The sequence below is a fragment of the Telopea speciosissima genome, chromosome 6, assembly GCF_018873765.1.
Source record: "Telopea speciosissima isolate NSW1024214 ecotype Mountain lineage chromosome 6, Tspe_v1, whole genome shotgun sequence".
In the NCBI taxonomy this organism is placed as follows: Eukaryota; Viridiplantae; Streptophyta; class Magnoliopsida; order Proteales; family Proteaceae; genus Telopea; species Telopea speciosissima.
Window position 1 is genome coordinate 25,642,646 of NC_057921.1, and position 26,183 is coordinate 25,668,828.

Genomic DNA, 26,183 nt, shown 5'->3' on the forward strand with positions numbered 1-26,183 from the left:
ACAAAGGCACTATTGAATTTGAAAATAAAATAAAAAAAAAGTCTATAAGTCACACACAGAATTAAAATAGGAGAGTAGCTCAAAATTTTATGGTGTTAGTGGAGCCTTAACATCAAAAAACAGAAAAGATAAAAAAAAAAAAAAAAAAAAAAAAAGCCATAGAGTGAGTATTGAAGCTCCTCTTGAGAGAAGATTGGAATTGTCATCATTTTGATGATTAGTTGCTTAAATCTTCAAGTATAAATAAAAAAAAAATTATTGGGAAAAGTATTGATAAGTTCATTGTTCATATTTTTTGAAATTTTTTGTCCTAACCAAATATTTCAAGATGATCTTTCTCCCATCTTAATTTTTTTGAGCAAAAGGTCCCAAAAACTAGGTTATCAATTTTCACATCACCTATTGTGCTACATCATCAAGCATCCACTTCACTGGACATTGAGGTAGGGGCATGAATGAAAAGTTTAAAAATGGGGTGAGCTTCCTACACACCGACTATATGTGCTAGTTGGCAAGTAGTCTGATGCTTGAATTTATTGGACATGTGATCAACATCATAACCAAATTATATATTAAATTCCACGTCATCTGACTTTTGGATCGGTCATTGTAAACTTGTATGAGAAGATGAGACTATTTGAAAAAGAAAAGATCAAGGGAATAAACTCTAATATGATGGGTAAACTTGCAGCCTTTAATCTTTAGATCTTCCAGGTTTTTTGACAGATCCGGTAATCTTTCCAAGGACTCGCACCAAATAATCTTGAAATACTCTAAGAATTCCAATCCGTCAACACCATGAATCTTGGTTAGATTCTTGCAGCCTTCAATCCTTAGATGCTTCAATTTTTTTAAGTTTGACAGATCCGGTAATCTTTCCAAGGACTCACACCCAATAATCTTGAAATTCCGTAAAAACTCCAATCTGTCAACACCATGAATCTCAGTTAGATTCTTGCAGCTTTTAACCTTTAGATGCTTCAACTTTTTTAAGTTTCACAGATCCAGTAATCTTTCCAAGGTCTCGGACCCAATAATTTTGAAATTCTCTAAGAATTCCAATCCGTCAACGCCATGAATCTTGATTAGATTCTTGCAGCCTTCAATCTTTAGAGAATACAACTTTCTTAAGTTTGACAGATCCAGCAATCTTTCCAAGGACTCGCACCCAATAATCTTGAAATACTTTAAGAATTCCAATCCTAAAACACCATGAATCTTGGTTAGATTCTTGCAGCCTTCAATCTTTAGAGAATACAACTTTCTTAAGTTTGACAGATCCAGCAATCTTTCCAAGGACTCGCACCCAATAATCTTGAAATACTTTAAGAATTCCAATCCTAAAACACCATGAATCTTGGTTAGATTCTTGCAGCCTTCAATCTTTAGAGAATACAACTTTCTTAAGTTTGACAGATCCAGCAATCTTTCCAAGGACTCCCACCCAATAATCTTGAAATACTTTAAGAATTCCAATCCTAAAACACCATGAATCTTGGTTAGATTCTTGCAGCCTTCAATCATTAGATCATTCAACTTTCTTAAGTTTGACAGATCTGGCAATTCCAAGGAGTCGCACCCAATAATCTTCAATTTCTCTAACAACTCCAATCCCTCATCACCATGAATCTCTGTTAGATTCTTGCAGCCAATCTTTAGATGCCTCAACTTTCTTAGGTATGACAGATCCGGTAATCTTTCCAAGGACTCGCACCCATAAATATTCAATTTCTTTAAGAATTCCAATCGGTCAACACCATGAATCTCTGTTAGATTCTTGCAGCCTTTAATCTTTAGATCCTTCAATTTTTTTAAGTTTGACAGATCCGGTAATCCTTGCAATGACTCGTAGCCACTAATAACCAAAATCTCTAAGTTTTCCAATCTGTCGGTACCATGAATCTCCATTAGATTCTTGCAACCTTTAATCGTCAGATCATTCAATTTTTGGAAATTTGACAGATCCGGTAATCCTCAAATGGCTATACATCCTGCTATGCCCAATTTTCGCAAAGACTCCAATCTGTCAAGGCCTGGAATTTTGGTTAATAACCTCCTCCAATCCTCCTCCTCCTCTAATAATTGCGATGAATAGTTGAATACCTTCCCGCAATTTCCAATATCTAATTGCCTCAACTCTTTAAAGTTCGAAAGATCAGGTAATCTTTCCATCGAGTAGTAGCACTCATTGATACCTAAATAGATCAGGTTCTTCAGGGTTGAGATATCCTCCGATAATGCTTTTAATGATCTGGCCCCATTAATTAATAATTCTTGTAAGGATTCATAGTCCTCAAGGCGCTCAATCTCTGATAATTCCTCACAGTCTTCAATTTCTAGTATCCTCAGCCTTTTCGAATCTCGCAGATATGGTATTTTTCTTAATGATGTGCAATTCCGTATCACCAACTCCTCCAAATATTCCATCCCCTCGCCTTCAAAATCGGATATGACGTTGTTCCCACTGAGCTCTAAAGTCCTTAGATTTTTCGAGCCCGTCAGTTTTGGTAATTTTGTTAATGGTCTGCAGAAATCAATATCCAAGACCTCTAGGGAGTCCATAAATTTGTCGTCAACACCTTCAATTTCTTCTAGGCTGGAACAACCATTGAGATGTAATGTCTTTAAATTTCTCAAGCCTCCTGATGTACTTGATAGTATTACCATTGACTCACAGTAACTAATATCTAGGCTGATCAAACTTGGGGGAAGACTAGAGATGTATCGAATTGAAGGGCAACCTATAACAGAAAGTGTGGTCAAACTTGAGGGAAGACATGAGATGTATGTCAAACTTATGCATCCTCTTAATTTGAGTTTTTGGAGAGATGCCAAGTGATAAATCTCAGTTGGGAGATCCACTAGACTCTCGCACCATTCTAAATCAAGTTCTATCAAGGATATCAATTGATCCAATTTCTCTGGTAACTTCTTTAGACTTTCGCATTGGTAAAAATTGAGTTTTTGGAGAGAAGTTAACTGACAAATTTCATTTGGGATATCCACTAGATTCTTGCACCATCCTAAATCAAGTTCTGTCAAGGACATCATATGGCCTAATTTCTCAGGCAACTTCTTTAGATTTCGACATCCTCCTAAATCGAGTTTTTGGAGAGATGTCAAGTGACGAATTTCACTTGGGAGATCCACTAGACTCTCGCACCATTCTAAATCAAGTTTTGTCAAGGATATCAATTGACCCAATTTCTCCGGCAACTTCTTTAGACTTTCGCATTGGTAAAAATTGAGTTTTTGGAGAGAAGTTAACTGACAAATTTCATTTGGGAGATCCACTAGATTCTTGCACCATCCTAAATCAAGTTCTGTCAAGGACATCATATGGCCCAATTTCTCAGGCAACTTCTTTAGATTTTGACATACTCCTAAATCGAGTTTTTGGAGAGATGTCAAGTGACAAATTTCACTTGGGAGATCCACTAGATTCTTACAGCATCTTAAACCAAGTTCTGTCAAGGATATCATACAGTTCAATTTCTCTGGCAACTTCTTTAGACTTCGACATCTTCCTAAATCGAGTTTTTAGAGAGATGTCAACTGACAAATTTCACTTGGGAGATCCTTTAATCTCCCACAGCCACTCATGTTTAATATGACTAAGTTCGTGAGACAACAAATGGATTTATCTATCTCATCCAAATTACTACAGTCTGTAAGAATCAATACCTCCAACAGTTGATTTGTTGAAATGTCAGGAGTAATAGATAGTCCATGACAAGATGTCAGATTTAGAACTTTTAGATTTTTTGCCATTTGCAAAATAAAAATTATATTGTAACTTATCTGATTAGCTTAAGAAGGACTAAAAGAAAATTTGAATTTTTTTAAATGACTTTTAATATAAATAAATTAAATAAAAGAGAGAAGTTCTTCGAGACCTTGATGTAGTTCCACCCCATCCAGTTTTTTGTGATCTCACTACATGATAGATCAAGAACTGCCAGTTTCCGTGGACGAAAATTGGTTTGTGCATATTGGTCAAGGCATTCTTTCCAACTAAGCCATCCCAGTTCTGAAAAAGAATGGGTGAAGTTCCCAGAAAAACATGCATACTCGACGTGGAGTAACCTTAGTTTTGTCATTGCAGCAAATCCTTCGCTCATCAAAACTTCACTCCTTGATCTACTTCTAAAATCAATACTGAGTCCTTTCACACTACTTGTTCCCTGCAAAGAAAAAAAAAAAAAAAAAAAAAAAAAGAACCTTAATTTAGGTACCATCTAAGGTTTTGTAATAAACCAAGAAATTTTTTTGGTGGAGAGAGTACCCAATTTAGTTAAAGGGGAAAAGAGGTGATCGGGGTGGGTCTGTCGTGAGAGGGGAATAGCAAGAATGGATTTGCTAACATCTGGTGTGAAAACCGAGGTGATGAGTTGTAAATTCCAGGATCGACCAACTAGGAGATCGGACACAGTACGAAACATAGGGTTTGGCTGAGTAACTTGGTTGAGGGATGTAAAAGAGGTTGAGGGGATCCAAGGATCATTCCAGATGTGAATCTGTGTACCATCTCCAACATGCCAACGTACCATAGACCTCAGGTGGGGTAGGACACAGCGGATACCTTTCCAAGTCCAGGACCCAGGCTTTAGTTGAGCTCGGGGGTCAATGACAGATGAGTGGGGAAAATATTTGGCCTTAAGTATCTTGGCCCATAGAGAGTGGGGTTGCGTGACAAGGCGCCAGGAAAGTTTTAGCATCAAATCTCTATTGTGGTCCCAGTGGGATCGGAGGCCAAGTCCCCTAAGCCTTTTATGAGTACAAATTGAGTTCCAGGAGATAAGGGCAGGGGCTTTATGGCCAGCAGTGTTTCCATTCCAGAAAGATGAGCTAACCGAGTCAAGCTTAGAGCAGATAGACTTTGGAAAGAGGAAGCAGGACATTTGGTATGTGGGGATAGACTAAAGGACAGATTTGATAAGAGTTAATCTGCCCACATGAGACAGCAAGTTACATTTCCAACCGGACAATCTTGTCTTGATGCGATGAAGGGTTGGTGTAAGACATTGGACTTTAGAACGACATGGAAACAGCGGGGTTCCTAAATATTTGGAGTCCAAATGCATATCACCAATTTCAAGCAAATTACAAATAACCTTTCTTAAATGGCCAGGGATATTTGTACTGAAGAAAATCCCACTCTTAGAAGGGTTGAGCTGTTGGGCAGAGAGGGATTCAAACAAACTACGGATTGCTTTGAGGGTGTGGACGTCTTCCAAAGTGGCACGGCAAAATAGGAGGGTGTCATCCGCAAAGAAGAGGTGAGTAATTTCAGGTGCTGTTCTGGAGATCTTAATGCCCTTAAAAAGGTTAAGCTCTCGATAAGTGTGGAGTAAACGGGAGAGACATTCCATTGTGAGCAGAAAAAGATAGGGACTTAAGGGGCATCCCTGGCGAAGACCACAGGTGGGTTCGAAGTAGTCAAAGGAGCTACCCTGTAATTTAATGGAAAAGGAACACTTGAGTAAAGCAGAAATGAGGAGAAGCCACTGTTGTGAGAATCCCAGAACTGAAAAAGCTTGAGCAGAAAGCTCCACTCGACTCTATCATAAGCCTTTGACATATCCAATTTCAGGGCCAAGAAGCCCGTTTTCCCCTTTTTTTTTTTTTGCTTTTTTAAGAAGTGAAACAATTCATGGGCAATGATGATATTGTCCGATATCTGACGTCCTTTAATGAAAGCAGATTGCGTGGGGGAAATGAAATGAGGGAGGAAGCTTTTGTGTCTGGTAGCCAAAATTTTGGTTAAAATTTTATAAGAAACATTACATAGGCTTATGGGTCTGTAGTCCTCAACTCGCTGGGCCGAGCTGTGTTTGGGAATTAGGGTGAGGAGGGTGTGGTTTATACCCACAAGTAGTCTGGCTTCCCTAAAAAATCGTGGACAAATTGGAGGATATCAGGTTGAATGGCCTCCCAGCAGCTGTGATAAAAGCCCGCCGAATTTCATCCAATTCAGGAAGAGATGTAAGTGAAGTAAGGTCGAATGTGGCAGGTAGTGGTTGAAACAAACACTCAACAAATGAGGAATCCAGAGGGTTAGAGGATGTCATAATGGATTTGTAGTGATTTGCAAAGTGATGGGCCAATTCTGGCGGGTTAGAGATAAACCTGCCATTACGGTCTTTCAAAACTACAATGTGGTTTATTTTAAGATTGTGTTGTGCCATGGCATGAAAAAATTTCGTGTTACGGTCCCCTTCAGAAATGTGAGTATGTCTGGACTTTTGGAGCCAAAAGATCTCCTCAGCACCTAAGATTTTACCAAGGGAGGTATAAGCATCCTGTAGGAGAGAGATGACGCCCTCAGATGGGGCTTGTGCCTCTAAGGATTGGATTTGAGTGAGTAAATCAGACTTGAGATGGTCAATTCTTCCAAACACAGAAGAATTCCAATTCTTAAGTTTGAAAATAATGCCATTGAGCTTGACCATAAGGTTTGTTGAGTCGCTGCTGTCCCACTCACGAGATACAAAGTGGGTAAAATCTGGGTGGGTTAACCAAGCTTGTTGGAAGTGGAAAAGCTTCTTAAAGGAAGTGAAAGGAGGTGTGGTGTTGAGGAGTAAGGGATTATGGTCAGATCCTATAGCAGGGAGGATTTGAAGGGTTGTCGTTGGGTATTAAAACTTAACGTAACCTTCACTGATATACTCCCCTACATCAAGTTGACCTAACCCTACCATCAAACCCTAACCCTAATTTCACAATTTTCACCTATTTTTATCTAGCCGAATTACCTGGTTCATAGCAGATCCTGGTTATTGGCTTCTAGTTGTTTTCCAACCAATCTTGAACTACATTGCAAATGATGCAGATTAAACACAAAAGTGGGTTTATTTTAGTGGAAATAAGACTTGGGTTGGGTCTTATACATGCTGGGCCTTTGGTGCAATGGGTATTAATTGTATTGAGCCTCTTTAATGGGTTTACATATGGGTAAGGGCCTTTGGTCCAATGGGTCTTATACATGCTGGGCCTTCCTTGCTGTTATTTACTGCACTTTTTCCCTACCCTGCTCTGGGCAATACTGGCAGCCCCAAGGATTGGAGTTGATCTCCCTTCTTCCTTGACCTCCCATTTTGATATTTTGTGGGGTGTTCACAAACCCTTCATCAGTTAGGCGATCCACATGGATGGTGAAATTTAGTGAGAACTTCAAACCTGGTTTTGCAACTTCTGCCCTCAGGTTCAGCAATTAAATCCTATTTCCAAGTTTTGATTATTTGTGTGTTGGTCAATTGATTCCAGTATCCCCTCAAATCAGCAATACATGCCTGAAATTTGAAGTTGATTGGAGGTGTATTGAGAGAGTTCTATAATTTGAAGATGTTTATGTTCTCTGCCCTTGTTGCTATATCGTGAAGCCGACGAAGTTCTCAACATAGTTGTCACGGCGTCTAGACGACCCAAGGTGTTGGAGGGTCCAAAATCAAGGCGACACCAACTAGGTGGCCAAGGTGCTTGGACGCCTAGGCAACGCCTTAACTACTATTGTTGATGATATTCTTTTTGTTATTTGCAACTTAAGCCCCACTTGCTGTTATTACAGAAACACCCATTTTTAATGTTTTGTTGCTACTTTATCCCTTCGTTATACTAACTTCCATTATTGCGCTCTTCTTGAGAACAAAAAATTCCTGCGTAGTTCCAATCCTGTTTATCTTATTCTCAAGGTCATGATTTGTTTCTATAATTACAAAATTGCCAATGCCATTGTTATTTCAGTTGTTTATTATCTGGGTGGGTCCATAGCGACCCATAATCAGGGTTATTGAACACGAGATTGCATTATTTGGTATCAAAGCTGAGAGTCCTTCATAACCCATCCATTGTGGCCAATAGTGAGGTTATTCAGCAATTTAATTCTCAAATTTCTCATAAGGAAGAAAAGGAACCAACTATTGGCCATTTTACAGAATGGGTTACTTCCTTAGAGACCTCCAACCACGGCATTGTGGTCTAGTGTTGACAACCTTAACTCCATAGTTTCTTCTCTAGTTCTCTCCGGACCATTATGGCATCCTTTGCAGGTTTCCGTTGACAGTTGGGCATAATCAAATAACGGAAAGAGTCCCATCTCCCATGGCAGTCTGGGGATTCTTCCAATTCTATCCCACACGCTTTGCCCCACACTGCACCGCCTGCCATGACCATACAAAGGTGGTTGACATGATGATCCTCTTTGTAGAGCTAACAGAGGATGAAGTTGACATCCTCGATTTTACGGAGATAACAACTTGGAACAATACCTTGTCCGGACCCATAACTTGGAGTTTTTGTTCCCCATGGTATGGGTTGACTGAGGCCCGTAAGCTTTTATTTGTTGAAGGCTGAAGTGTATGACACGAGTCTTGTGGATCAAGTACAACAACATAATTGGACTCAAGGCATCAGGTTGATAACTACTAAAGCTGAAATGCGAGAGGCCATGAACCAGTTTCTACCTACCAACTACAAGTAGCATGCACCTCAAGTTTGCACAACTAACACATGTTGGTATGAACCGTTAATGAATGTGGTCAAATTTTATTACTTAGCCACTCAATCTGATTTTGAGTGGGATGAAGAGGATTCTTTGTCCATGAAGTGATAACTTGGACCTCACGGGTAGCCCTTCTTCTTCTTTCCTTTGTCTGTTGCTGCATTGACACATTTTCTACCTCTGAATCCACACAGCCAGAGAGGAAAATCCAATTTGCTTGGAACTCAATTCATTCATTATGCGCACAATCTGAGTTACTGCTTTATACATGGACTCTAAAGTAACAGGTTGTCTAAAAAGATCAAAACCAATTCTAGTAGTTAACCAAACTCCCTTCCACAAGTAGTGTTTTAATTTGAAAACTGACACCAAAACTGATGCAGAAGCTGAAGCTCTGGGTTGGTTGGATCGATGTAACCCAACGTGGAAGCCCGGCGACACATGCAAGGGAGTCTGGTCAATTATTGAGTGTTGGGGTTATTATTGTAAATTGGCATTAATTTAAATTGCTCTTTAGTGGCTGTAGATATGTACTAGTTAGGAGTTTTAGCTTCAGACGTTAAGTGTTGAGTTACATTATTAGTTTTCATAGTTGGCAGCCGGTTGGTTTCAGTCCAGTTGGTTTTTTGAATATTGTATTCAGATTAAGAGTCCGATTAGGGATGCTTTTAAGAGTCATATTCTATCTTTTGTATATGATGTAAACCGCTACTATAAGTAGTGTTTGAATAGAAATACTGAGTGTTTTTCAAGAGTGTGCTGTTGTACTTTTCATGCATTGCATGGACTGGGAAGAACCATATCTGGCTCACAGCTTCTGGTTCCTCCTCTGATCAGTATGCATCTTCTCAGGTGTCGTCTATCTTTCTCTTCAACTTAATTCTTCTTCTTCCTTACCCATTTTATACCTTGTTTTCTTGTCAAACTTCAGTCAACTTTTTTGGTTCATCTCTTTCATGAGTTGGTTTTTTTTTTTGGATGAATAAAAAATTCATTAAACAAAAGGAAAGAAGGGGGGAGGGAATTACAAGCACGAGGCTAGAACAAAGCCTTGCCTAAACAATGCAAGGGCAAATAAAAAAGGGGAAGATCCCCAACAAACTTAGCGTACTAAAGAAAGGGCAAGAACTAAAAAACACCTAAAGCCAACCTAAGCGAAGCAAACTATCCAGGATCCATTGGTTCACCATAGAGGGCATGACCTCTGATCAAGGTACTAAAACTCGGGTCTCGGTACCACTCGGCCCTTGGAAAAACCGAGTCGAGTTGAGATCTCGCCGAGTTGGTGCATTTTTTTTTCCCGAGTCGGAGCCTCAACTCGGTGGGTTTTAGACCTAGTTTGGGTCTGAAACTTGGTATTCACCCTATTTTAGGTCATTTAAACACAATGACACTATTAGATTTTGCAAACAAAGTCCAAATATGAGTTTCAATTCGGACCATAGGTTGGTAGGCGATGACATACTAAAATACCCTACTCTACACATAATTTAGTAATAGAAAGCAAGCAAAACATTCAATTGATAGCTAAACAACTTAAATAAGAATTAGAAATGTTAAAGTGATACATTAAACTATTTACAGTGTTACAACTATCATCTCATAAAATGACTTTGAATCAAGTATTCAGTCCCCGCTAGTGTCACATAGTCTTCCCATGACATAGTGTTGTTGTAATATTGCATATAGTGCTCCACAACAAGCATATAAGAGTTTTGTCGAGTTAGGTAAGTAAATACATAGTAGATGGGTCATTTCCATGGGTCAACCCAAGATCTCGATCCAAGATCTCGCCGAGCTATGTCGAGTTCTGTCGAGTTAGGTAAGTAAATACATAGTAGAAGGGTCATTTCCATGGGTCAATCTGAGATCTCGGCGAGATATTGCACTTTTATGTACCGTATGCCATCTCTTCTCGGTTTCTCAAAAAACCGAGAAACTTACCGAGTCAAGGCGAGTTTTAGAACTATGCCTCTGATATCCGAGCTTAGGGCCGAAATCCTCCTTGAGCAGGGCAAGGAATAGGCAATGTAGGGACGGTTCTTGGGAAAAGGAGGGGAGCTAGGGTTATGGCAGTGAAAAACTCAAAGGGAAGGAGGGGCAATAGACTGGGGCGTAGAGTGCGGGAGCCTGGTGTGTGAGTTTAGGCCCAAATGAGAGTGAGCCGGGACAGATGGGTTTGAGCAGAGGGACGGATGGGTAGAAGAAGCTGGCCCAATAAGACCAGCCGGCCCATTAAGGCCAGCTGGATCAGCCAAAGGAAAGGTGGTGGGCTGGGCCGGAGAAGGAGTGGCCAAAGGAAGAAAAGGGACCATAAGGGTCAAGGGACAAGAAAGGCTTTGACTTGCTGATGTAGGATCATCACCAAATAGGGCTTATTTCTTTAGAAATAGGCCTAGGGTTGGGTTATATACATGTTGGGCCTTTGTTTCCAAGGGTTTTTCTATGTAATAGGCCACTTTAATGAGCTTAAACTAGGGGTATATAGGTTGCATACGGGATTAGCTCAATACTTAGTTATTTTTATGTTTTTAGATTGAACCGGTTTAGAATTGGTTGTATCCAATTGGTTCAATTGGTCTAATTTAAGTGAAGTGTTCCTATTGGTCAATAGGTCCTTATATCCTATTGGCTAACATGGAATCTTCTTTTTAAATTAGTGTTTTAAGTTAGATTCTTTTATTTTAAATTAGTAATTTTATTTTGATTAGGTCCCTTCCACGATTTTAAGTGAGGAGATAGTTAGATTGTATTAGGAGTTGGCCTTTGGCCTTTAATTATAAAAGGACAAATCGTGGGAGGCTCCCACACATTGAAATTTGAAATTAAAGACTATTTTTCGCATTGGCCGATCGCTGCTGCTCCTTTGAATGTGCATCCTTGTGGATTTCAAGGTGGAAGGGTGGGTAGATTCCTGCGACTCCTTACGCCGTGATGGCTGGGAGGATCTCTCTCTGAAGGATGAAATTTCATCCTTCATCCTTCAAGCTGCTGCTGGTGGAATCCCGTGGTAAGTTTGAGTTTAATTCTGTTTGTCTTTATTCCTTCTTCTTCCCCCATTCCATCCCCCCTTTATTTTTCTATTTTACTTTCATAAACCCTAGAATAGACTCAGTTCTGTCCAGATCTGTTTCCCCATCAGAAATCACTCAAACTTAGTTCATAGCCTCCCCTCACCATTATCTATACTTGATCCAAGCTGCTGCCCCCATCCTTGGTTCAAAACCCTAAAATCCCCTCATCCCCTATAAACCTCAAACCCTAAAATTCCAGAATCAGCACTTCTAACCATCAAAACCCTCCCATATTTGGATCGAACCTTCCCCCTGCTGTTTGGTAAACTCGATCCCAAGCCCAACCCTTAGATCCCACTCAAAACCTAGTTTTGGTAATTTTCCCTAATTTCTAAAAACCCGAAACCCTAACCCTAATTCTGCAGGAGATTGATCCAGATCCCAATATTTTTATATCAAAATAACCCCCTAGACCTGCTGATCATTACCATATATCACGTTCATCCCTAACCCTAGCCTAAATCCTAAATTTGCCCTAAACAGCCCCAAATCTGCCCCAAACAGCAGACTTGACTAGAACTTGATTTTACTTGGCTCCTAGTAGGATTATCTCCTATTCTAGGACTACATTACTTGCCTGTTGGGGAAGGGGGTAATCCCCAGGCTCAAAGGGTCAGGTCTGGGCGAAATCGACTGAGGAAGGGAGCTGGGAGGAGAGGCGATAAGGAGAGAGTCCCAAGACTACAGAGTGGTTTCAGACTGATGGGGAATGGGAGGATCAACCACTTGAGAAGGCAATCTTATCGCAGGGGTCTCATTATCGAGATCGACAGCTAGGTTCTTGTACAGGACACGATCGGTCGGGGTACTTCAGTCAGAAGGAGAAACGAGAGAGTCTGATGGGTCAGCATCTTCGACAGAGCTTGAGGCTAAAGCTGTAAAATGATTTCGTCCGAGGGGCGAAACAGAGGTTTAGTTTTGCCCGGCGGACAAACCGCGAGGAGAAGCTGAAGACTGGGGAGCTCTCGACCGATGGTTTTTTCGGCGGGGTCTGGTTTTGGTTCTTCCACGGGAGAGCAAACTGATCGCCGGAGAGATGCTTTGGTCTTTGGCAGGCCTGGTTGGGCCGACAAATCACTTCCAGAAACAGGGATGATGGTTACGGCAGTGGTTTCTTCAGGGGTCACAAGGGAGTGAGTACTCCCTCTGGAAAGCAGCCGATTCTGAGCAAGAGAGACTTCCACTACAGAGGTACCTTCAGTGGTGGGTTCATCCCCAGCAGCAGTGGTCATTTGTTGGCAAAGAGAGGAGGCGTGGTTGAAGGTTTTGCAGATCAGACAGTGGGGCGGAGACCAATCGTGAGCAACACTTTGCACAAAAGAGTGACCATCTTCTTCAACGACCACGGTGATGGTTGAAGGGAGAGCTTCATTTGCAGAAACTTCAACGCAAATGCGGGTGAAAGAGAGTCTATCCTTCCTACTGGTTCTGGCATCGGAATGCAGGTGGTGCCAAGTACAGATTTTATTAGTTGTTAGTTTTACTTCAAATCTGGTAGTTAAGCTTTTGTCTTTGAATCCTCTTAATTCATCGGTTACTGGTTTTATTACCTATTTAATCCTCCATCTTAGATTCCTACTCTTCTATCATTTTCTCTGCAACTAATTCATCGCATCACCCAAAAATTCATTAAATAATATTTTCTGTTAGGATTTATCTACCGACCTTCCGTGTGAAAATTCCAATTGATTTGAGCTAGATTCACACAGCTATAGCCTTCTTTCACCCTCCATTCAGGTACCGTACAGTTCATTATTCTCTGTAATTTTCAAATTATTTTATTAACTATTGTACTTCGGTAGTGTTTTGTAAATTCTACTTTAATCCATTTCTGAAACTAGATTTAATTTTTTATTTTGTCAAGTTTCTCAATTTTCCTCCAAAATTTTCAATTCTGATCCTGGTTCTAAGTATGGTTCCAGCACGCATGTGCTTCTAGATTTAGCTGTCGAAAGTCAATCACAACAAAAACCCTCCACTGCTGTGGTGTTCTTACAACCCATGCCAGCAGCCCAGCGTGTTCTTGACTGTCATAACAAGAGAGAGAATCTTATAGTAACTCCTAAATTACTGTTCCTCATAATCAAATTACTCTTGTAAACCAAACTACTGGTAACTAGGATCTACGACTCGCATAGAAACCGTCCAAAAGGTTAGCGTGGGCCTGACAAGCTCGTGGAACTCGGTTAACCTGCACACTTCTTCCAACCCTTGCAAATCCCATCAGTATACTCAGTGAAGTTTGGTTTTCTAAGATAACACATCCATAGCATGCCCATGACGCTGTATTGTTTGTTAGCCCTATATTTGGTCTGTCTTGAAATGTTGCAGGGCGTCCTTTTTTTAAATCTAGTTTGGGTTTGGAAGTGTACTTGTGGAAAATACCCGACTTCACTTTGAAGTGTTGGAGCTGGACTAGCTCATTTCTTTCCCATATTTTGGCTTCCTGTGGGGCTGTTACTTGTGAATGATTCCACAAAATGTTATCATTGCAAAGAAGCGAGGTATTTGTTTTTTGGAAAATAATGCACCTATGTTTTTATGGAAGAGTCGCTTTATGAAGAGTCGGAAAAACTTTAAACTATTATATGTCACTGTAAAGAATTCTGACTGAAGTAATTAAACAGGTAGGGACTAGGGACTAGGCCTTTCAAAAAAATGGACCAAACCCTTTCTATGATGGCCTTAGAGCTCTGGCGTTGTAGATGCGAGATCCTGAAAAAAGATGCACCAAGAGTCAAGATGAAAAACCATGGTAGACCAGTCCTATTTTCGAAGCCTGAAAGCAACCGAGGTTGATGTAGAGCTGAAGCACTACATCTGCAAGAAGAAGAAGAACAATAAGCTGTCCAAGTAGTATTGGTGGTAGTAGTAGTATTTCCATGGTTTATTTTAGTGTTTTTTGTTTTTTAAAATTGAACCCGCCCAACCTGGTTGAACCAGTGGTTCAATTTAATTGACTTGAGTTGCCCTTTATTTAATGTAATTTTTAGTTTTTTTGCTTTGGTCCACACCTGCCATGAATTTAGGAGGAGGTGATGTGAGTGTAAGTCAGCTAGGGGTGTTTTCACTCTTAGCCTCCTAGGCTGATTTGGATTACGGCTTATGGCCGGTATGAATAAAGTAATTCGGTGGGGGAGGGGGGGGGGGGGGGGGGTTTGGTTTTCTCACCTCTGAAATCTGAATTTTAAAAAAACTGGTCAAGCTGGTCTTCAATGTTGTTCTCTCCTTTGGGAATTGCTTTATGTTTGATCAAGGCTGGTTGGATTGGTGTTTGATCCAATCGACACCTTGCAGTGTGAAGACCAGGAGGTTCTGTAAAAATCTCCTTCAAGTTGATCAAGATTCAGTTTTTATTCAAGTTTTCAACTTCCAACAAGCTGCTGCCAGGATTTCTCTCCAACAACAGTGAGTTAGAAGTTTCCCCCGTCCCCATTATTCTTATTGTAATCCAGTAATCCTCTCACATCCCAACCCTAACCATCCCCCCTTTAATTTTCACTTTTCTGACATAAAAAACCAGATCAGATCTAACCAGCCATCCACAAAACACCAAACTTTGACCACTTCACCCCCTGCCCATAAGGAGAACTTGATCTCCTTTGCTGCCCATTCCAACTATTAAAACCCTAATTCATCCCATCTCAAATCATTCCCCAAAAACCCAAAAACCTCCATACACCTAACCAATAATCAGAATCTGCCCTTACTTGGACCGAGTCACTCTCTCACCCTAAGGAGAGCTTGATCCAAATCCTAGCTCAAACTGACCATCCTAAATCCTAGAATTCTCCATATTCCTCTTTTCAAAACCTAGAAAACCTAACTCTAACCTGCTGCCCCTTCAGGTTTACATACTTTACCCTCCATCAAAACATCTCAGGACCTTCACTGATAGACTCCCATAATCCACACATCAAACCCTAACCCTAATTTCACCAAAAACACCTATTTTAGCCTAGCCGATTTAGTGTTCATAGCAGATCCTGGTTTACTGGTTTCTAGTTGGTCTCCTACTAGTCTAGAACTACATTAAAGGTTTAACTGGACCGTGATTATGACAGAGTGGGAGGACAAGATTAGAGGTCCCCTGATGAGTCTCTTCTAACAACCACCAAGGTCTGGGCTCAGAAACTGGTGGCTCTCTTCTAGTGCATATTTAGTTGGGGGATGGTGTGGGGTATAGAGGTCATCAGAATTTGGGTCCACTAGCAGCATCCTTAGGCTGGGGTGCCCTTGAAGATTACTGAGAGAGTAACACCATCTATGGTATAAGATTGGATAGGCCTTACTGGTGCATGGAAAAATCATGATATGGCTGATATCCACAGCCAAGTGGAGGAGGGTTTGGGCAAGATTTCTTTGTTAGGTTCCTGTCTGTGGCAGGTACAGTCTCAATCATACAAGCTAAGGCTGAATATGTGTTTCAGAATATCCTTGCATTTCCTTAATCTGGTATACTTGATAGTTGATACATGGTTTCAACGGACTTGGTGTGCTCATTATCAGCATCACCATTTGGCGTGTCTCTTTTCTCTGTGCACTTGATGTTCCTACCTATTCACTGTTTTATTTTTTGTGAGTTGACCTGTTTTTGTTTTGGGAGTGATTCGTTGGAGAACTTGTCGTATCCTGTTTTGGGTTTATTCAGATGCAATGCCATATTTCCTATCATTTTTAATATTAAATTGTATGGAGTTTATTTTTGCGACTTTCATAATACGAAGCTTTCATTGTCTGTTTTTGCAGGATCTTAAGTGCTTTGTGTTCTCTCTTATTTCTCTCCATTTTAAAATAAAGCCAATATAAGTGAGGGGCAGTGCTTTTGCTGCAATGACCCAAGATTCCTGAGGAACTAGAATTTGGTTTTGATAGGTATCAGGATAGATAGGCATCCATGTTGGTTTCTTGTCCTTTTTCCAATTTAGATGTTTCTATGTTTTTATATCCTTCTTCTTATTATTTGACTATTGAATTGTTTGGATGGTGAAGGTGGTGTGGAAGTCACTGTTACAGAATCTGTACTTTGCCCGTACTTGTACATTATTATGAAATTGAAAATTTGGTGAAGAAGTACTTTACTGTTTGTTTTCCCTACATCTTTCTTATGTTATTTTGAGAAGCCTTTGACTGCTGCTCCTCTTTGCCAATAACTGTATGAGCATATATTCTGGGTTGGGAACAGTTGTGGCCTTGTGGGTATCTATTCCATATCTGTGGTGTTTTAGGAAACAGATCCTCTCTAACTCCAACTCCAACCCCTCTCCAACCACCTATCCAACGGTATCCAACAACGTGAAGGACTTGGGCACACAGCCCCAAGTATTGGCAGGTGTTGGGATGCGTGTTCAAATCCTTCCAGCCACTGGATGGGTGGTTGGAGGATCTGGATCCAGTGTTTTATGGCTTGTTTGTTTCCTTGACATCTAATTCACGGAAACAGCTACTTTGTGATGAATCACAATAAACCTTTTTTCGGACCACTGGACAATTAGCACCAAGAGATGGAACAGATTTTGATTGCAAGTCATGTTATGGGCTTGAAAAGTTCTGCATTATGTATTTTGATTTGTGAAGCTGTTCAGTGAGTGTGTTTATTGTACAGCACCACCACAGGACAACTGAGATGGCAATTAAGACTCATTTTGAAAGATTTATAAGAACATTAAGAGATGATATAGATTTTTGAAATCAAGATTCGAGGGTCTGTTAGAGATTAGCAGATTGATTACGGATACCATGCATGGTATTAGGTTAAGACTAGTTGTCGGGGTTGATTGTATGGGTTTTTGGTCTTCCTATTTGAATCAGCGTCCAGCAGGAAATAACCAAGAGGGAAGGAGTCATATGATGCAGATTAGAGAAGCTAGAAAACCAAGGGGTAGATAAAAAAAAGTCTTCAGTAGAAGGGCTAAGAGAGGAGATAAACAGCTTGGTTCACCAGAAGGATGGCTTTAAAGAGAGTGGAATGGCTAAACAGGATATGAATGCCTTTGATTGATCAATACAAATACTTGGGAAGAAGTTTAGTTGAGTAGAGTACAGTAATTTCTTTTCCGGAAAATTTTCCTTTACATGTGGAGTAGGGTTCCGCCTCCATCCTAGGGTTATTAATATTCCATCACCCCCCCCCCCCAAAAAAAAAAAACAAAAAACCATCCTCTTATTGTATGAAGTCGATAATAACCCCCACCTCTTGCGCAATGCCCTCTCAAGACCATTTGAAGGCCTCGGTCAAGTGACAACTGTGGTCGAAGGAAAACCGCAATGCCCTCTCAAGACCATTTGAAGGCCTCGGTCAAGTGACAACTGTGGTCGAAGGAAAACTTAGTCAGCTAGAATACTTTTTAAACCAGAATCTGTTATGGAAAATTGTTGGTAATGTTCCTTTAGTTCTATACAAACACATTATCACAATGGTGAGTAAAATGGCTTGGGGTGAAACCATGAAATGATTCAGCGAAGTGGTTAAATTTGCTTTTAACAATTAGAATAATGGGTCGATGTTCTCTAAATGGGAGTGCCATGGGGCACAGGCTGCACCCAGACACATGGGGCAAGATGCGATGATCATTGCAGCCATTAAGAGGGGCGGGGTGGTCATTTCACCCACCCCCATGTGTCTTGGCACATCCTGCACCACCAGTGCTAAGAACATTTCCCCTAGAATAATATATGGTTATTCAAAAACCTAGAATTTTTCGATTTAAATTGAAGAACTTTACTTTTTTACAAGAAAAAGTGAAGAACACTATGTGTACTCTCCCATAGTCTTAAATTTCAAAATCTTTGTTTTGCAATGTGGCAAATTTCGTTAGTGCTGAAATTTGACATGTGACCAAAGAATCTAGAGGTCTACATGTCCATTAAATTTAGGGTCAATCTTATCTTGTAGGCGTGGGCAATCAAATGGGGTATTGAAAAGGTTCCTACAAAAGGCGTGTGAATGGAGTTCCTATAAAATAGTTTTTGTGATTTTGTGAGATTCTCAAAACCCATGTTTTAATTTTGGCAAATTTTTAACGAGGGGGAAAGGCTTCCATTGTTTCCAAAGGCTCCAAAATCATCTCTTTTAAAAAAAAAAAAAAAAATTAACTTTCAACTTACAAATTAAATTCTAGAATAGTCGTACATTACACATGGTTTTAGGATTTTTTCAAAAGAAAATTAGATAATAGAATGTGTTAGATTCATTGATAGGTAAGCCCCTCTATTTATAATAGAGGGGAAAGTTACACAGGGATTGAAATAGATATAATTACCCATAACTAGCTGACTTTATAAGAGCAGCAACTTAATCCTAATATCATAAGAATAAATCTACCCCAAAAGGATCAGAATACTCCCACCGTATTCTGGATTACACATTCCAACGCTCCCCCGCAAGCTGGGTTTATACATAAAAGTAAAGGAGGATCCAGCTTGAACTAATAAGAAAAAAAAAACTCCATAAGAATGCTAACTCTCCCCCTCAAGTTGGCGGATACAAGGCACTAATGCCCAACTTGAGCAAACCAGGAAGAAACAAAGTTGCTGCAAAGTCCAGCTTGACAGATGAATGTAGCTCCCAAATAAACCTTCAAGAACTTTTAAAAATAGATCTTCAAAACCTGGGCAGACTTGATCAGCAAACCGGGACTGGAATGTCTTCCAAAAGGGCAGCTTTCACCAATCTTCTATAGCTATACAGTGATGAATCTCTAACTGATAATCTTAAAGATAAGCAACTAGGGCAGAAAGCAGCGGAAACAAATGAATCAGGCAACGAAAATGATCAACCCAACTGTAGATCCTCATATAGGCACTATAAATCCTCAAATAGGCAGGCAATAACCAAACATCTTCAATGCTCTTCATCTCCCCCTTACGACAAACTCAACCTAATAACGAAGGATACCCAATAGCAATGGTGGAGGAGACTAATCTTCTATATTTTGCACCAATGTTCCTACAAGGATACCCAATAGCAATGGTGGAGAAGACTAGTCTTCTATATTTTGCACCAATGTTCCTGCAAGTTCTGCTTTCTGCAATGGCTGCAGCTGTATTGTACACAATCGCCCCCTCACGTGTAGTAGTTCACGTGGACAGATAATGGAAATGATGTAAGAAATAGTGCAAAAGTATAATATTCCAGAATTTTCCAAAAGGTGCTAAGGGTAATGGAAAGAAAGAAATGGAAATTTAGAAAATACCATAAACTTCCAAAGTGGCTATGAGTATATGCCAAAGGTATGGTATGGGAGGTGGTGAAGTGGAAAAAAAAAATAGTGGAATAATGAATCACGGAGAAAAACAATGCAACATATAAATTGCCAACCATCTTCAAAGGATCAAACAAACTCCTTAGATGGAATCACCTGCAGGGGAGAAACACCAAACTCCAATATTCAAATTTGATAAGTAAACAGATTTGATTTGAAGGAAAGACTCCAATCTTCAAGGCTTGATCAATCTTCAAACACAGAAGAACCAGTGTGCAAAACTCCAATTTGCAAACTCCCACATGCTAAATAGAACAGACAAAGATATCTCGCAGAACTGATGTAATAAGCTTAAAACAACCTTGGATCATATCTGAATTAGTGAACAATGCTAAGACCAAGCTCCCAAAGTAAGCTGGATATGAACCAGTAGAAAAGCTTCACACAACTAAATAGGTTCGTAGTTGCAACCAATAACTATGGAACACACTATTGTAACCCCAAATAAACTGATCTCTAGGGTAGTAGATTCGAGTCTTCAACAACGAAAGAAATTCGATCTCCAATAGTAGGATACTCAGTCTCAAGAACAGAGCAGCAGTAGTCCTCATAAAGGCAGCAGTAACATGTCAACCAGTCATGTTTACAGAAGCCAATCAATAGAACCAGCAAGGTATGTAGTAAAGCTCAATAGAACCAACAAGTATAAAATAATAATCCAACAGATCCATAGGTAGTTGAAGCAGCCAGCCACATAGGAACCAGTAAAGAATAGGTTGATAGATGGAGAAATCGAGCCATATGAGTGAAACCTGAATTTTTTTCAAACAAACTCCAAGAATGATGCTGATATTTAGGTCGTATGCTTTTCCGATATGTATAAGACTCTCCTAAAAAAATTAGCAAAAAAGAACAGCCCTAACCCTAACATTGGTTAAAGTCAGGGTTTTGGAAAACCCTGAGACTGGGGCTTCAATAGGAACTTCTTCAAGCCATTAATTGATGAGGTAGGGTATCCCCTTGATGGTAGAAATACCTCCATAAGATTACAGTAGCAGCAAAAATCCCTAACTCAAAATCAATGTGTCAGGGTTTGGAAAACCCTAAAAAGTAGAGATCAATTGGGGTAGAAGTCTTCAAAAACTTGGAATGGAGCAATTATTGAGGTCGAGTGCTCTTTGAAGTGGAAGTAATTAGCCCTCCGAAAATCAGCAAGAGCTAAAACCTGTAACCTAAATTCAATTAGATTCAGGGTTTTGTTAGGATTTTTAGTAGGTAACCAAATTAGAAGGTTAAGGAAGCTTTGTTGTAGAAACTAATCCAGCCATTAGAAAGGGTCCAAACTTAGGTTGAGTATGGCTTGTATAGGCAGTAACCTGTGCAAGAAATCTCAGCCTGATCTGATGGTTGGATTGTGAGAACCAAGGGTTGATCCAAAATAAAAAGGTTAAGGGTTTGGGCAGATTGATTAGGGTAAATCAAGGTTGGAGAAGAAAAGAAAAGGTAGTAGATGGGAGAAGGTAGAAAGGTACTGGAAAAGGTTGCATAGGAGGCTCCAACAAAGGAGGATCAACCTTCTTGTGTGAGAGGAATCTGATCTTCAAGAAAATTCTGGAAACCTTCCAGTTACAAGTATGATTCCAACAAAATTTTAATGGAAAAAAAGTAGATAGGATGGAGGAGGGCAGCAACTAAATCATTGGTTTAGGTTTTACCTCATTAGTGCTGACCCCTTACAAGGGTGAGAAGAAGAAAACTAGAAGAAGGTGAAACCGAGAAAGAGAAAAAGGAGGGAGAAGTCGATTGAAGAAGAAAAGGAGGGTTTTTTCTTTCTATCTAACCTAGATCAGAAGTGGCTCTGATACCATGTTAGCAGAACCGTGGGTTAGAAAGAGAGAATTAGAGAATAGAACATTTTAGATTCATTGATAGGTAAGCCCCTAGGGGAAAGTTATAAAGGGACTGAAATAGACGTAATTACCCCTAACTAGCTGACTCTATAAGAGCAGCAACTTAATACTAATATCATAAGAATAAATCTACCCCAAAAGGACCAGAACACCCCCACAGTATTCTGGATTACATATTCCAACAGCATCATTCCCAAATATAGTTATAACATCCACATAAACCACCATTACCACAACCTTGGAATCTTTGTGATGCATAAATACAGAGTGATCAGAGTGGCACTGAGAGAAACCATAGCGAGTAACAATAGTGTTGAATTGTCAAACCAGACTCTAAGGGATTGTTTCAACCCATAGATAGCTTTATGCAGTTTGTATACTTTTGCAGAATTCTCTCCCTAAGCAACATACCCAGGTGGTTGCTCTATATAAACGTCCTCCTACATGTCACCATAGAGAAAAACATTCTTTATGCCCATCTGATAGAGGGGCTAGTCCAAATTAACGGCAACAGAATTGATAACAAGAATGGAGTTCAAACAGGCAATAAGAGAAAAGGTCTCAAAATAGTCAACAGCATACATCTGACTAACCCTTTGGCAACAAGATAGGCTTAAAACATTCAACAGTACCATCGGGATTGTATTTGATATTTTATACCCAGCAACACTGAACAAGATCTTTATCAGGAGGTAAACCAACCAATGCCAATGTGCCCCGAGATAATAACACCTCCATTTCAGTGTCCATTGCTACCTGCCAGCCAAGATGAGAAAAAGCCTCACTGTAATTATAAGGAACGGAGTTAGTAGAGAGAGAAAAGGCAAAATCATGTAATTGAACAGGAAGATGAGAAATGGACATATACGGTTCAATAGGATACAGCCAAGGACTTTTGAGTACTGGAATGCTTACTTTATGAACAGCAATGGGAAGATCAGAATCCACTGGGAAAACCGGTGGAGTAGGATCAGGTGGCATGGGAGTAGAGGCAAGAACCACAGAATCAAAGTCCGATAGACTGATTGGTGGAGCAGGGGTCATACTAGCGGGGGGCACAGTCCTCTCGTGTCGCTGATACACCTGTAGAGGTTTATGAGGCAGAACATCTGAAGGAATGAGTTCTAGAAGTGAAGGAATGGGCAAACCTGCAACAAAAGGTAGTACAGAAGGAGAAAAGTATGGTGTATTCTCGAAAAAGTGACATCAGCACTAATGTATTGTTTATGAGAAATACGGTTGTAACATTTATAGCTCTTTTGGGTTTGAGTATAACCAAGGGAAATGCACTTAACAGTCCGCGGGGAAATTTTATCAATATGAGGGGATAAAATGTGAACAAAACAAACGCAACCAAATACTCGTAGTCATAGAGGGAAAAGAGAACTAGTTGGATAAATCACAGAGAAAGGGGATTTGTTATCTAACACAGATGAAGGCATTCTATTGAGGAGGAAACGTGCAGAAATAATCGCAGAAATGTTTGGGAACCTGCATGTGAATCATAAGAGATTGAGCAACTTTTAATGTATTGTTTATGAGAAATGGGGTCGTAACATTTATAACCCGTTTGAGTTTGAGAATAACCAAGGGAAATACACTTAACAGCCCGGGGGGAAATTTTATCAATATGATGGGATAAAATCTGAATAAAACAAGCACAATCAAATAGTCTTGGGCGTAAAGGGAAAAGAGAATTAGTTGAATAAATCACAGAGAAAGGGGATTTGTTATCTAACACAGACGAAGGCATTCTAATGATCAGGAAACGAGTAGCAAGGACACCAGAAATGTTTGGGAACCTACATGTGAATCATAAGAGATCAAGCAAATTTGGTGATCCAGATATGACATGTGGCTGATCCAAATATCCTCTTTTATCTGGTGTGTTTCAGTTTGTTGCTCAAATTTGTGGCATGAGTCCTCATCTGGGTACTCATGGTAAGCTTTAGTCCGAAGTCATTTCACCATGTGCCTGCATGAAACTTTGAAAACTCTTTGAAAGTCGACCTTCTGACAAAATGGTTTGGGAGCTGAAAATGCTAGTCCAGAAACTAAATACATGGTGGACCATTGATGCCTTATCAATCTAATCATTAGTTTGGCCATATGAATTCCACTTTCCTTGAATTATGTGGGCCATCCAAATGCATATTTGCACAAATTTACGACAGAAGGATAAAAGAAGGCATTATCTAAGGACATACCTGCACCCCCCCCCCCCCACACACACGAAGGGGACAGTCCCCCTTAATGTTGATCATATTCATTGTTCCTATGGCAATTACTTTTCCTATAGAAAGCAGAAAAGCTCCTTCAAAGGAAAACAAGCATAGAGCCATGGATGACAGCAAAGAGAGCATCAGGGAACTAAAATACTTCAAGGACAGCATTTTCAAACCATCCAAGTCCAAAAAGTGAGAAGAACAACGCATTGTAAAGAATGAAGGAGAACAAGGCATCGTACAACATTGCTTTGATGGTGGAGAGTTAAATTTTCCAAATATTGCCAAAGTCAGGTGTGTCCGTCCTCTATATCTGGTACATGCATTAACAATCAATTTCTTGTTTTCCTTATCTTTCTGACAATGATGAGTGCTCTCTCGTCTGGTTGGGAAATAGTATAGTTGAGTTGATTAATCCTGTAATTGCAAATATTTTGAGGTTATATATCTTTTTTTTATGGAATATAAAACCATTCAAAAGCGGGTGGACCTTGGTGCGACGGTTAAGTTACTCCATTGTGACCAAGTGGTCATGGCTTCAAGTCTCTGGAGACAGCCTCTCTATGAAGCAGGGGTAAGGTTGCCGCCTACATTATGACCTTCCCCAGATCCTGCAGTGGCAGGAGCCTTGTGGTACGCCGTCTTTTTTATACCATTGAAAAACTAATCATCAAATAACATACTATGGTGGTCTGTCAATAGTTCCCTTCAAACTTTTCTGGTATTGCCTTGGTAGCTAGTCTATGAGCAACAGAAATCCAGATGAGGTCTTGCTTTAAAATAGGTACATAACCAAAAATCTCAATTGTAGCATCAATATTTTTTTTTAGAAAAAAGAGTAATTCTCATGGCCAAGGATGATCATTCCTTGCAATCAGTCCATTCATCTAACTTGGTGTTTCCCAGTGATATTAGTCTCTGCAATCACCTGCAAAACAAAAATCCATATTCCATAATAAATTGATTTTTAAACAGTACCACAGAAGCCCAACTGCCTTCTCTGGTTTTATAATCATAACTCTCATCACAAATGATCAGTGGATGATTCATAGTTATAAATGTGCAAATCTTGAATCCACTTACAAATATTTTGTAAAACAACCCATGGATTTTGGGGAACATTGATGGAAAACACACGAATTTCTTGCATAACACAGGAATAATCAAATCTATAAGACCAGTTCATAAACCCAATTCCGTTTGGAAAAATTGCAAGAGAGTATGCCACCAGAAAGTTTATACTGAGTAAGGAGGCCATCATCTTAAATTTTTCAGAAGAATTAACTTGAACTCAGGGTGTAGTTTTACTGTTAGCTTCCAAAGGAATTGCCACTCTACTTTGTGCAGATTCCACCAATCCGCATAGAAGGAAGTTCGTAACAGGTGAGATGCTATCACTTCAGATGAAAGGTTACCTTTCTTAGTAACTGGGCAGATCAAGAAATCTGGGTGATGTGCCTAAGTAATGAAATCTTCAAAATACTTTCAACAATATGATGAAGGAAATTGAGTGTATTAGATTAGTGTTTCACCAAAGTTAAGAAGCTCGTGAGCCTTGCAACAAAAATTGATGGTTGGTAGGATTGTTGCAAGTTACTAAACCCATCAAGATTAGGAATCCAATGGCCAATCCTATCTCCCATCTCCTATCTTGCTACAAAGTATAGTTCTAATCTATTTAACATTATTTCAAATCCAAGAGCCATTTTTAAGTCTCAAACACGGCTCAAGTAGTTCAGAGGTTCAAAAGTATTTAGCTTTTAGCACACGGACCCAAAGGGCAGAGGAATTAGTAAGGAGACGCCAACCTAGTTTCAGAATCCTGTTCTTTCCATGACCCACCCCTCTTAAGTGAGACACAAATGTCTGAAGTAGGAATCAAGGAAAGGGATTGAATAGAAGAACTCCCGAGCATTTAGTGATCTCAGATGCATCCATATCAACGGAACGAGTGCCTCATTATTTTGATGAATCATTTCTTCGGACAAGCCTTGTTATGGATTAAGCTCTTCCGAATTCTTAACAACCCCCCCCCCCCAAAAAAAAATCGTTTGATTTTACAAATATTTCATGGGTAAAGATGATGTCAAATAGTTGTCTATCTTTGACAAATGTCGTTTGGCATGGACAAATATATCTATCAAGATAAACTTAAGCCTATTCACTAATACTTTTGCAATAATTTTATGGGAAAGAGAATGCTACATGGCTTGCGAAATGACCGTCGCACTCACTTGGAACACTAGAAACTATAAGGGCTGCAACAGTCA

At 39.8% G+C, this 26,183-nt stretch overlaps 1 protein-coding gene and 1 long non-coding RNA gene across 2 annotated transcripts; both read right to left on the reverse strand.

The window, feature by feature from the left end:
* Positions 1 to 996: 996 nt before the first annotated feature.
* LOC122665556 (putative adenylate cyclase regulatory protein) lies at positions 997 to 1,908 on the reverse strand. Its single transcript, XM_043861710.1, has one exon. The coding sequence runs from the start codon at positions 1,906 to 1,908 to the stop codon at positions 997 to 999; it is 912 nt and encodes a 303-aa protein (XP_043717645.1).
* Positions 1,909 to 5,018: 3,110 nt separating this feature from the next.
* On the reverse strand, positions 5,019 to 24,330 carry LOC122664898. The gene is made up of 3 exons (XR_006333395.1): positions 24,117 to 24,330; positions 14,952 to 14,957; positions 5,019 to 5,029 (listed from the first exon to the last, which is right to left on the reverse strand). It is a non-coding gene; the product is annotated as an uncharacterized LOC122664898 (long non-coding RNA).
* Between the last annotated feature and the right edge of the window lie 1,853 nt (positions 24,331 to 26,183).

Excerpts from the sequence above, each read along its gene's own strand:
- LOC122665556 (XM_043861710.1), bottom strand. The coding sequence starts at position 1,908 with ATGGAGATTCATGGTACCGACAGATTGGAAAACTTAGAGATTTTGGTT.